The following is a 13,224-nucleotide window of genomic DNA, read 5'->3' on the forward strand; positions in this document are numbered from 1 at the left end:
CTTCATGACTATCACAACACAGCGACGAAGATGAACAGATTTTTTGCCCTGGAAAGTCGGTGTGTCAGCTTTTTTTGTGTATCCAGGAAGGCCGTAACATCATTATAGTCTAACTGTATGGATCGGGACAGATCCATCGTACTTGCAGAATCCTCAGAATGCCTTTGTCGCTATGTTGAAGCATTTTGTTTCATATCTATATCATATGCCAATCTAGAGCAGCTTTACAAATAATAGCAACAGTACTAGCTACCCCAATGTCGCTTCCTATAAACCATAGTACTAGCCAACCCGATATCAATTTTTAAAATGGGGGAATGCTTCGATGCTTGGAAGGTTGATACTCGCTGATCTTGGATCCACCGATCCGCTTATCCTTTTGGGTCTAGGTTTGGGCTAGTGTCGGTCCGCGAGACATCCTAGAAGTTTGACACGGTCCTTAGTCTATAACTGACGCGACATCCAGATATGATAGTAAATTGCGGCAGGGATGGTTCTTTATGCAAGTCTCATTCTAATTTTAGTCGGCCTGGTGGATACGCAATCCAAATCTTCTATGTTATCGTCGTACTGCATGAGCTCCTCCCACTATCTGTCACCAAAGAATCGGATGGCATCTACAGGCGAGGATATATCAGTGAGCGGCTGCGCCATCCGCATCGAGGGGCTCGATGAAAAAGAACGATCTCCGTTGAGCCATTGTCGAATTTCAAGGGCCTGAACTCGTATAGCCTTTCGCCCGGTTGGATGGGAGAAAGTCGCAAAATGCCCCTTTATGTCCTTTTTCAAGGTTATCGTTGGCCTAGTCTTCGCTTTTTCACGCAGAAGCTCGCATGAGAGTTTCTAGCAGTATCATGGCGCCTTCATACGTGGCAACCTTGTTGGGAATGCCCCGGAAGAAGGGTCACTGGTGGTCATGGCGGTCAAGCTCTCCAGACTGGATTGGGTGAGGGTTTTCTCGAGTCATGCTGGAACCATCACAATCAAGATTTGGAAAGGAGGCAAGAGGCATGATTGAATTAGGATGAAATGAAGTTGAGGATGAAGGAAGACGCATGAGCTAAACCTAATTCGGGTGACCCGCTAAGCCAGGTAATCGTTACATCAAGGTCCCATATATTAAATATATATTTCTGGTTTATATACAAATTCAGGCCACAAAAAAGCTCCTAATATCGCTCTGCTTCTGCCGTCCGATTTTCCTTGCTTCAACTAACCTCTCATGTCTATGTAGAGCAGTAATTAACTTGGTTTCACCCTGTTCTTGCTGCTCTTCATATAACCGAAGGGTTTTTAAAGCCTCAATAGCTTCATTATATTGAACCTGGGGCTCTTCAACCACTATATCATCCTCATCAACCTCTCCAAGAAACCCACTGAGCACTATATCATCAATAGTATGAATACTATCTTGAATAAGCTCATCAATTGGGTTAAGAAAGTGCTCAATATCCATTGGGTTTGGAATCCAAGGCCGCATGATAAGTATATCAGATGATATCTCATTAATTAGCAACTGTATATTACTACTAGTACTACTACTAGTAGTAGTATCTAGAAGTGATATTGAGAGCCCCTTTTGGAAGCAACTCTTAATTGTAAGAGCTGATATATCAAGTTCCCAGGCTTGGATACCCCATGTAATGGCTTTTAGCACATTCATTGAGCTTATAGGATCTCGGCCACTATCAAATTCATAAAGCATGAATTTAACCCATTGGCGCTTCCAATATACCTTCCACGTATTAATAATACCCTGATCAAGTGGCTGGAAGCGGGATGTTGAATTCGGGGGAAGCCATATAATCAGGGTATTTTGTAGTGGTGCAGTACTATTATTAATAGCCTTCACTGCAGATTCATGCGCTGAGAAATTATCCATAAGAAGTACTACCTTCCTATGAATCATCAAAGCGTCAAACCACCGAAGCCATTCTTCAAAGATCTCGCTAGTCATCCAGGCCTTTGCATTCGACTTCCAACGTATATTAAGATTATTAATATTGATGTGGGAAGCAGTAAAAGCGCGGGGTTTCTTAGCTGTGCCTATAAAATATATATTAGTAGAGGAAATAATAGTATTATATGGCCTGGCTTAGCTAGCTTTATATAGCAGGGCCTGGCCTAGCTAGCTTTGCATGGCATGGCCTGGCATAGTATAGGAAGTAATATAAAGACATACATACCAATAAACCATGGTTTTAGCTTCTCAGATCCATCTGCATTACAACAAAACAAGGCTGTAATTTTAGCCTTCTCCGTCTTTCTTCCAGGTAAAGAACGGGTTGAAAGGTCTCGGTCAGGAATACGCTTCCAGAAAAGGCCTGTTTCGTCACAATTAAATATATCCCGAGGGCTATATGATTGAAGAGCTTGACGAATTGGAATCATAGCTTCAGAAGTAAGCTCTGGGGTGCTTCCATCTTCACCATAATGTAAACGATTTTGTATTGATCCACGGTGTTGAAACCCAGCCAGCCAACCATTACTAAATGTAGGCATTTCAACGCCTATATAGATAGGTAGCTGGCCCCAGAAAAAACGTGCCTTTTCACGTATAACCTTTTGGGTTATAGGAATATGATATTTAGCGAGTTTTATCCAATGGAGAAGGGCTTTTTCAAGGTCAGGCCACCGCGCTATCCGAGCACGTTTTGCTTTGAGTTGGTGCTTCGAAACCTCGGCGTCAAGATAGAGGTATCGGGAGGAAAGGATTTCAGAGACTGTAGATTGAGAAATACGATGATTGTAGGTATTAAAGAACCAATTGGCGAGTTGCTTATGCGTAAGTAAGGGGTTGTTTCGGGAGTACTCTCGAAGAGCAATCTTCTCGGAGGCTGGAATTGATCGGCGAGGCATTTTATAGTTGACGTATAAAGTCCTGGATATAACGATTTATGAGAGAGAATGAATCAACGATTTTTGTATGGAGGATCAATTTAGACACCGGATTCCGATCGGTATATCCGGGTTATCGTTTTATCCGGGGTCGTTATAACTAGGTTTTACTATATATATATATATATATCCATGCATACATTAGAAATCATTATAATCTCTTGTTCTTTCTTTTCGGGGGTATTTTTTATGTCTATTTATATTTTCTGGATACACCTCATAGCTGGACACCCAACCCAACCTATTAAATTTAAATGCATTTATCTCAACCATAACGCCATTTAATTAATTCAACTAACTGATCTATCTGGACATGTTTCTCTTCTATACCCTGGTAATCTGCATCTTGAACTGAGAGGCCTTCTTCAGCAGGTATCTGCTTTCGGGATCAAATACGCTTTTGCTTCTGCTTCGCGTTGGCGGCACGTAATCTCTTGTTTTCTTTGGCGAGTAAGATCGCACCTTGCATTATAAGACGGAAGCCTTCCATAAGCTGGTTGAATGCACGATCTGACGGGCTGGACGGACTTCGAGATCTTGTACGAAGTAAAGCTTCAAGCAATGAAGCCTGTTGACGTAGGTCTTCCTCCGTGAAAGGAGTTTTTGGGGTAAGATCCTGGCTTGATTCACTACCCTGGCTGGCAGGGGGGTTGGGGTTCGAAGTCGGATAATATGCTTTGAAATCACTCGGTCGGGTCCAAATGGGACTAAACCGGTAGCTAAGAAGCTATTCTTAACTATCTCCGATTTAAAGGCTTCAATTCGTGCGAGAGGGTATGCTTCGAGGAAGTCAAGTTTGTCAATATGGTTGATCCCGTTCCGCATCATAGTTTCAATCATCCGACCATACGATCGTTTTAATACCGCAAAACAACCCATATCAAGAGGTTGTAAAAGATGAGGTGGATGCGCTGGCATACAGATTGGTATCACCTTATTTTTCTCACAAATTTCGTTGAATTTAGGCGTTAAATGACTTCCGTGGCCATTGAGTATCAAAAGCCGGTACTCCCCCTTCGTACGTAAAGAAGTACTAGGAATAAAGAGCTTCTCAAGCCAACGAAGCCCAATTTGATCGGAGGTCCAGCCGTTAGGGCTAACTTCGAAGCGCCAATCCCCCGGGAGGCCTTCAAACCATGATTCAATAAAGAATTTGCCTTTAAAAATCACACACGGAGGAAGGGCCCAGCCAGAAGCATTTATACACTCAATTGTGGTTACCCACTCTCGATTTCTAGGTTGTAAAACTGCTCGCCGACCGTAGTCCTCACCCCTCGTTATAACCTTCGCAGTTGCAGTTGACCCTATCGCGAAACTGGTCTCGTCAAAGTTATAGATATCGTCGGGGTCGATTCCAAATTGAAGGATTGTCTTTTGAACTAGATCAAACCACTCCCCGATGATTTTCGGGTCTTCACATTTCGCTCGCTCGGGGTTATACCGTTTCGAGAATCGGGAGGAGAGAAGAGGACGTTGTTCAACGGATTTTGTAACCCGATTTTGGCCGACTGGAAGAAGCGGGGTGGTTCCACGCTTCTGAAGGTTTGCCATTTCTCGTACCATAGAGGGCCGGGGGGCTGCTCCACGTAGATCCATAGAGAGAATCAATTTTTCAAGAGATTCCTCTTCAATCTGGGTCAATTTCTGTAGGCTGACGTGAGAAATCGCGTGGTTTTTTACACCATGGAGGCGTGTAGCGAGGGTTGAATTCGGTATATTGACTCGGCGGGCGGTTTCACGAATTGAAGAGAATTCTCGATTCTTAAAAGCCTGGATAGCTAGTAAGATACTACCCTCTTGCTCTATTGAATTTTTAGAGCTCCGGGAGCGTATTGGTGGTATGGTGGGTGGTGGAAGAAGAAGAAGAAGAAGAAGAAGAAGAAGAAGAAGAAGAAGAAAGGGGTTAAATTAATTGACGCGTTTTGGGTGGGTGTCCAGCTATAGGGTGTGTCCAGCAATGGGGTGAAATACGTTATGTGCCCCAGTGTGGATACTTCACACATCCATATTGGGCTTCTGACAAACGTGGGGTATGAGCTGTGAATTGTCTATATATAAAGGTTTCTTCAGGGACAAGTATAGTATCCCATGGTCTGATGTCAGACATGCCAGTCTCCACCTCAGGGCGGGACCCTACCTAGGTAGACCGGTGCTTGATTACATATCGAGCTGCCTGAGCGACCTTTCCATGGATGATTGTCATAGCGATATTGTAGGCTGGATGTCGAAGACGCAAGCTTAAACCCAGAGACTGGCACATTGCCAAACTGATATCAAGCAAGTTAAAAAAAACAAAAAAACCTACTGCCCTACTGGATACAACTACAGCTCAAAGAACAAATTGGCTGGCAAATGGCCCGTGGACTTCGCTATTTTGTGTCCCTCCCCATGATAAATACATCCAGAGCGGTGCGGAGATGTCTCTCGCACACACGAACCATCTTTTAATCGCCAAGCACAGAGGGAGAAGTTTTAAAAGAAACCCATTGGAATTGTCGAACAAAAATCATGCATCATCCATAACCTAGTACTTCTTGCCCTGGCGGAGGACATCACCGAACTCCTCCAGAGGGCTGCGGATGAGCTTGTTCTCGGCCCACAGGTTGGGGGTAAGGAAACCGTAGGTGTTGACGACAGCGACGAAGGTGGCCTTGAGGGTGTTCTCGAGGGTCTTGGTGGAGCCGGAAGAGGAGGTGTAAGCGTCCTGGACACCGGCGAGCTGGAGCAGACGCTTGACAGCGGGGGAAGCGACAAGGCCGGTACCGCGGGGGGCGGGAATGAGCTGTAATTCATTAGAAACCATCTCTTCAGATCAACTGGCCCCTGAAAACAAGGGCCAAACCACTGTACAAAACTTACACGGACGGAGACGGAACCACACTTTCCACTCTGCTTGACGGGCAGAGAGTGAGGCTCACCAAGGTTGGTACCCCAGTAACCGCGACGGACGGGGAGGACAGCGAGCTTGGCGATGGTGATAGCGGCACGGATGGCAGTGGCGACTTCCTTGGAGGTCTTGATTCCGAGACCGATGTGGCCCTCGGAGTCACCGATGAGGACAATGGCCTTGAAACGGGTACGCTGACCGGCACGGGTCTGCTTCTGGACGGGCTTGATCTGTAGGTTGAAATTTGACGTTAGTTTCTGGTCTGATTTCGATGTATTCGTTTTTCTCCGCTCGAGCTTCCACTGCGCAATTGCGTGCAATTGTCGCATTCCAGTCGAATCCCGCTCAATCCTCCAATTTCAAAAGAAGTGTGTCGATCCGTACCTTCATAACCTCATCCTTGAGCTTGGGAAGGAAGAAGTCGACAATCTGGTACTCCTTGACGGGCAGAGAGTGGAGGTAGATCTGCTCCATGGAGGTGATCTTGCCGGCCTTGACGAGACGGCCGAGCTTGGTGACGGGCTGCCACTCCTTCTCCTCCTGCTTGGGGCCACGACGGCCGCGACGGCCACCACGGCCACGTCCACGCTCACCACCACGGTCGCCGCGCGAACCGAAACCACCACGTCCACGGGGAGCAGCGTCAGCCATATTGATGTTGTTATGGGAAGCGACGGGGAGGGTTGTCGGGATTGAGTTGGTCGTCGAGATTCACGGCGCTGAGCACTGTTTGCCCGAAATTTGCGCGGGTGGGCTAAGCGAGCGGGCAGCCCTAGTGGGGACCCTATGCCCTAAGTTCCTGATCGGGGTGGTGGCACGTGCACTTAAGGTTTCCAGGGCGGTGTCACCTGACGGGGCCCAGAAGTAGATCGATTGATCGTCGTTGTTTATAGGGGGCATTGAAACTGTGCAAGAAGGTATAAATTGATTTTATATTAATGTTGAGGTTATTAGCTATAGCTATATTTAACAATATATCCTGTTTATGCACCAAATCAAGACCTCGTAATGTTGGTATTCTACTCCCCTACGTCACTTCAAAAATCTGCTTCAGGCGGATGCATTTCCTATTTGAGCAATGCGACAGGGTAATCTCGACTCCGCAATTTCAAGATTGTTTCCTCCCCAGTTGCCCCCAGTTCAATAGTCTTTCAGCGTCCCTCCTCTTGCGTTTTTGTTCATTCTTTGCATTATTCCACTCTTCTCTACTTGTGTCATCTCTTTCACCACCGCTCAATTGCAGTTATGTTGCGCTGGTAGGTCTCCCTTGCTACTTATCTCCTTGAATCGAAGCTCACAACACTCTCCAACCAGGTACCAGTCCAAGTTGGCAAAGAGGCCCATCCTCACCGCAAGCATCACCAGTGCCGTACGATCATCTCCTTTCCCCCTTTCACTCGGACCAGCTCCTGATCCTTGTTACAATAGTTTCTATTCGGCAGCGGTGATGTTCTAGCACAGCAAGCTGTTGACCGGAAAGGTCTCCAAAAGCACGATTTTGCCCGCACTGGGCGAATGGCTCTATACGGTGGAGGTATGTGTATATGTCTCAAGTCTCGAGTCACTTGTACATTGCTGATCAATGCCTTGTTCTTTTAGCCGTCTTCGGTCCTGTTGCCACTACCTGGTTTGGCATCCTCCAGCGTCATGTCGTTCTCAAGGGCGCCGCATCCACCACCGCCGCCCGTGTTGCCGCCGATCAAGTCTTCTTTGCCCCAATCCAGCTCACCTGTTTCCTATCCTCGATGGCCATCATGGAAGGTGTTGATCCCGTGGAACGGTTGAAGACTGCCTTTGTTCCCGCCTACAAAGCCAACCTGATGGTCTGGCCGTTTGTACAGGGGGTCAACTTTACATTTGTCCCCCTAGAGCTGCGCTTGTTGTTTGTCAACGTTATCAGTTTGGGTGAGTACTTTTCTTCCAAATGTTGCTGGTTGTACTCCTTCCTCAGACACTAACAATTAAACAGGGTGGAACTGCTTCCTTAGCCTGATGAACAGCGGCGAAGAACTAGAATTCCAAGCCGCAATTTGAGATACCCTTTGAAGTTTTCATTATTCGCTAATTTTGGGCTTGTTTTTTTCACGTTGGCGCTCCATTATATAGGATGTCCTTTTTGGTTGTTAGGTTATATTCCTCAGGCATCGTGTTCGGGAAGATTTTTATTCTGCATTTTTCGGCCATGTAGGATACTAGATAGTATGAATGTGAATCTTAATATTCAAATAGAATTAATAGAATATATGAATGATATACAAAATAGAAATAAGAGTCAAGTGAATGAAGATCATATGGTATATTAGTGCCCAGGAGTGATAATTGATTATGTTACGGAAGAACCCAAAGAGGCAAGGCAAGTTTTTGTGGCTCGAACTTCAAAACTTCCACTCTTTGCAGTCGATTGTCGCTCACCTCCACTCTGATCTCACACTGCCTGGAGCAGACTATTACTGCTAACTCGATCCAGGCTCGGATTTATCTTACCTTCTTTGTGTGAAAAGCTCCGATTTGCGCTTTCCCTGAAATTCTCGCCCCTCCGACTTTCCGACTCGATTTCCCCCTCCATATCCCTTCATCATGGCTACTGTCGCAGAAAACGGTACTCCGGTTGTTGCCGATGAGAACTCCGCTCCTGTCACCGAGACTCAGACTGGTGATGCCGTCACCGTTTTCCACAACCCCGATGACTTCAACGTGAAGCACCCTCTTATGCACGAGTGGACTCTGTGGTTCACCAAGCCCCCCAGTGGCAAGGTAGGAGATACCAGTTGGATATATCGACCTCAGTGTACTTACTCATGAAAATTAGGGCGACAACTGGAACGATCTGCTTAAGGAGGTGGTTACCTTCAGCTCCGTGGAAGAATTCTGGGGCATCTATGTAGGTCCAATCCGAAGTCTCCCCCGATTAACAATCACACTAACCTCGATCGCTATTAGAACAACATCACGCCGACCTCCGAACTTGGCCTCAAGGCCGACTACCACCTCTTCAAGAAGGGCGTACGACCCGAGTGGGAGGACCCCCAAAACAAGCACGGTGGAAAGTGGTCATACCAGTTCAAGGACAAGCGCTCCGTCCCCATCGACGAACTCTGGCTGCACGCGCAGCTCGCCGCGATCGGTGAGACCCTCGAGAAAGATGACGACAACGAAGTGATGGGAGTGGTTGTGAATGTGCGCAAGGGCTTCTACCGTGTCGGTCTATGGACACGTACAGTCGGCAAGAGCATCCAGGGCGATAAGCACACCCGCACACAGGCGCAGGGCAAGGAGGTCCTCGAGGCAATTGGTCAGCGATTCAAGGATGTGCTGCGGCTCAACTTGGCGGATGTGGTGGAGTTCTCTGGCCACACCGACAGTGCACACAGCGGTAGCACGCGCGCAAAGGCCAAGTACACCGTTTAAACGGGGTTGGCTGAGGTGGCGATGTGCAGATGAGGATGAAAAACGAAAAACAGGGGACGGATGGCGATGCGCAGATTTCACGATTACGGACGACACGAATCGAGGGGAATTGACTCGACTCGACTCGATGTGCGGTGCTGGAAACTGGGGGTTGATTCACATAGGGACCGAGGTTCCCCCTCTTATGCCCGCCCCGCTGCATAGTTCTGCAGGGACGGCCTGATTGCTTGCGACTTGTATCTTACTCTACCAAACACATTTTACGAGGCTTCTGCCATGGTTGAGGTCGAGCTCGTGCCGGTATGATGGTATTTTCCTTACATTATTCTATACAAATATGACCTGTTCATGGATGCATTCAACTTTTCGCGTTGGCGTGCTGGGTCTGTTTTGGCGAGATCAAACACCTGAGTATAGCTGCGGGTTTTGAATGCGCTTATGTTGTAGGTGTAGCTTAGCAGCAGCCTAAATGTATAGCCATCTGTGGACAGGCGCTTTAGGTAGTAAGCGCTCAGTTTCAAGCATGTTCTGCGGATTTACACCGCCATGCTTCCTTGGAGATATAAAACGCCCTTCGCAAGGCAGACAGTATACCCCAACACCAATATCAAAGTCAAAGGAAGGGCCAAGCTGTTTCCACCTGACAAAAATATTGAGAACTCAGTTCTTGCGCAATTCGCCGATTATCTTTCGCCCGAAGTCCGTACAATCACAGATGACGATGATGGGCTTCTTGCTGGAGTCTCGATAAATCCGGAAGAGGATGAAACATTATGTATTGGATATATTCCCTTCTCACTCTGTCAATCGCTTGCGCATCATACTACAATCTATTTCTCTCAATTTCAAGAGCTGATCAGCTTGGACCAGGTGTGGATCTCTCATCATATAATGGTCAGAGGGTCGCGTTCAAATTCAACCCTCTGCGCATACCTCGAAGACTACAAATGTCTTAGAAGGAGACCAACATACTTAGCAAACTGCCACCGCACTCTAATATAGTACCGTTTGATTGCGTCGTTCTCGAAGACGTAGAGTCTCGAGTGATTAGATTCACAACAAAGTACATCCCAGGTGAAACGCTAGCAAATGCCGATCCAAAAAGGCCTGTCCAATTTGAATGGCTACAACAGCTTACCCAAGTAGTGGATTTCCTGAACCTAGAAATAGGGATCATGCATCAAGATATTGCACACCGAAAATTACTTGTCGACCCTGAAACAGACAAGCTTCTTCCCTTCGATCTTGACTAGGCCGCCAATATAAAGGACTACCTACTATATAGTCGAGATGATGTGTCTAGTGTTATGTTCACACCATACGAGATCGTTACAAACGATACATATTTTACGAGCATTCCTTACTAGGATCGAAACATAGATATGGTGCAGAATATCGAATGGACTTGTCACCGCAAACTAGACTCCGATGTGTTGAAGTTCCGCAACTTTTTGAATGAATGGGTAGCAACGAGAACTGACAGAGCCATGGAACGATATCTCAATGCACCCAAGCGGCTTACTTAGCTGGGCCTCCCAACTCCTCCAGACTACAGTGTACCTTACGAGATGGGTTGGATGAAGGAAGGGGAAACTATTTGGCAAACTTGTGCGCGTACAAGACGCATTGCACTATAGAAAGGACAATCCTATTTTCAGTGGCAAAGGTCACCACAATGCAGGCTTTTGAAGAAAGCAAAACATAGTATGGATGCAGTAGCTAATGACTGAAAGATTGCTCAATCAGCTTGAATTAACCATTTGTTAGATAACACAACGTACAAAATGAAACACATTAAAGGCTTGTGTAAATTCTCCACTACCTACAAGATTGACATTTACCATGCGATCCATGTCTTGTTTGGGTAGTGAAGCTGTATACTTGCGACATTTAAGATAGGCAAATTAGCTCTCCACAGGGACTGATCAAACAACTATCAAATGCACGTATTATTTCTGTGTTTTATTTTAAAAGCGCTACATATTTGGATCGGATAGTACATTATGAGTAAGCACATGGTATAGATGCAGTGTGGGTTTTCACTCCTACAATGTTATGGATATTATAAAAAGCATTTGCCTGGGTATTTTGACCGTTAGAACTGACAATTACTAAGATGTTAGATCTATGACGCGTTTTGTTAAGGTTTAATTAATATTTATAAGGTGCCTTTGTGCCATACATAAGTTTCAATCTCGGATATATATTTACTCTACTCAGAAGCTGAAAACAAACCCGAGTTGATGCGGAGACCCCCGATAGCCAAGAGTCCCTCATTAGCCTTCCAGTACTAACGGGGATATGCAGAGGGAAAATTATTGAAGAAATAAAGTGAAATTTCCAAAAAGAAGCACATGTACGACCTTTAACACAAGCATCAACCAGGGATTCTCTCCACCCTGTAGTTTTCATAATGTGATACTACAGTATTAAGCATATTCTGGATATATATACTGCCTGTTGGCTTCTTATCGACCGTAGGAACTAGCTCTCTGCCTTTCTGGAGGCTGTTAACCGAAGGGGACAAATCCCTTGTGCCTTCCCGGGCCTATCTAAGAGGTTACTCACCAAGTGCTGGTAGATAATCTGTATTCTAAACCCACTTTATTACATGATGTTCCCATACATAAAAGAGCCATAATCGTAGCAAAGAGAAGACAAAGCTAGATGGACGATTGATGGGCTTCTTGAGGCTGTGGAGTAGATACATTATGTACCAGATTAATAGACCGAACTAACGCCGGTGGGTTTGCAAAGGGAAATGAATGGTGAAAATTGCGGCGAAAATGGCCCCACGATTCACTCTAGAGTACTCCGTATAGGAACTCACACCGGTGAAAAACCGGAGCAGCTACTCCGTAGATTCCCTGGCACAGGACCTCGTGGCTCAGTATCTTAACAAGACCCCAGGGACAAAGAGTGCTTTCAGGTTATGCTCGTATAACTTAAAATTGCAAATACTTAAAGACAAGGTGTTGATCTTATGCCATGGAGATGTCCACCCTCCGACACTATAAACCATTGATACCGTCGGCCGCAAGGGCAACAGGGAGATCCATCCTTCCAAATCTCCGGACTTGGTGGCCTTAGAAAGATCAATCCCATAGAATGCACATGAAAGTCTTTTTGTCCTGTAACCCTTGTAAAGTGATGACACGCAGCTAAGAATCCAATCGACTAAGCCTGCTTTATCTCCAATGAAGTCGAGAAGTCATGAACACGCTACTCCGTAGTAAGTTGGATGTTCTGTTTACTCCAAACCAATTGCTCGCGCACTACAGCCGAGCACACCAGTAGGAGAGAGTAGAGAGAACGAGGGGGGTGTCCAATTGCCTTGCAGTGGAAGGTTATCCTGTACGAGCTAGCCAATGGGATGTAGTTATTTATAGAGAGAGGTAATTGACCTTGGAAGCTTCCAAAAAAAAAACTCTGACCAGCGCAGTATGCTCCATTGATATTTTTCCAGGTCTCAGCTGGGAATAAAACTCCCTAGCAAGGAGATTTGGAAACAATACCTCAAGATACAACCATCGTATTTCTTCGAGATGGTTCATGGATAGCCATGCTCAACACAAGTACGATGGCGTTCATCGGTCAGCACTAGGTTAGTTAGTAGTCACCGACGGAGATCCACCGTGATGTTCTAAGTGGCTCCTGGTGTCGCAATATCAGAGTGCCTGCCCCAAACTCCGTTGAGAGCCCTCTATAATATCGGCCGGGAGCCGAGCTCTTGCGATGTCGGAACGGTGATGTGTTCATATTGACTCAACTACTCGTACACAGAGCGACCTTGGAATGGTCCTAGTTGTTCAATCGGAAAGTCGCGGAGGCATCACACAGGGGAGGACTTGGGATAGAGACCTGTAAGCACTATAACTCAATTGGGCTTGGCAAGTAAGACATTGGAAGTACCTAGGTAAGCCAATGGAAGAGCACGCAATTCACATGTCCAGATAACCTCATGAAATCCAAGGTTGAAATTGACATTTGATATATTTCATCGCGGGGACTTGATGGGTGATATATCTCTA

At 46.1% G+C, this 13,224-nt stretch overlaps 3 protein-coding genes across 3 annotated transcripts; 2 read left to right on the forward strand and 1 right to left on the reverse strand.

The window, feature by feature from the left end:
* Positions 1–5,422: 5,422 nt before the first annotated feature.
* On the reverse strand, positions 5,423–6,436 carry N7487_007155 (40S ribosomal protein uS5; the record flags this gene model as incomplete). The annotated part of the gene is made up of 3 exons (XM_056874885.1): positions 5,423–5,680; positions 5,758–6,015; positions 6,170–6,436. 3 exons carry the CDS (start codon positions 6,434–6,436, stop codon positions 5,423–5,425), a joined length of 783 nt encoding a protein of 260 aa, XP_056727073.1.
* Positions 6,437–7,030: 594 nt separating this feature from the next.
* On the forward strand, positions 7,031–7,819 carry N7487_007156 (Mpv17/PMP22 family protein; the record flags this gene model as incomplete). Its single annotated transcript, XM_056874886.1, has 5 exons — positions 7,031–7,041; positions 7,100–7,154; positions 7,214–7,319; positions 7,385–7,690; positions 7,755–7,819. The coding sequence occupies 5 exons, from the start codon at positions 7,031–7,033 to the stop codon at positions 7,817–7,819; spliced, it is 543 nt and encodes a 180-aa protein (XP_056727074.1).
* Positions 7,820–8,362: 543 nt separating this feature from the next.
* Positions 8,363–9,193, forward strand: N7487_007157 (eukaryotic translation initiation factor 4E; the record flags this gene model as incomplete). Its single annotated transcript, XM_056874887.1, has 3 exons — positions 8,363–8,539; positions 8,595–8,666; positions 8,726–9,193. The coding sequence occupies 3 exons, from the start codon at positions 8,363–8,365 to the stop codon at positions 9,191–9,193; spliced, it is 717 nt and encodes a 238-aa protein (XP_056727075.1).
* Positions 9,194–13,224: the final 4,031 nt, after the last annotated feature.

Source organism: Penicillium crustosum (genome assembly GCF_028827405.1).
Source record: "Penicillium crustosum strain IBT 35664 chromosome Unknown utg000003l_segment0_segment0, whole genome shotgun sequence".
In the NCBI taxonomy this organism is placed as follows: Eukaryota; Fungi; Ascomycota; class Eurotiomycetes; order Eurotiales; family Aspergillaceae; genus Penicillium; species Penicillium crustosum.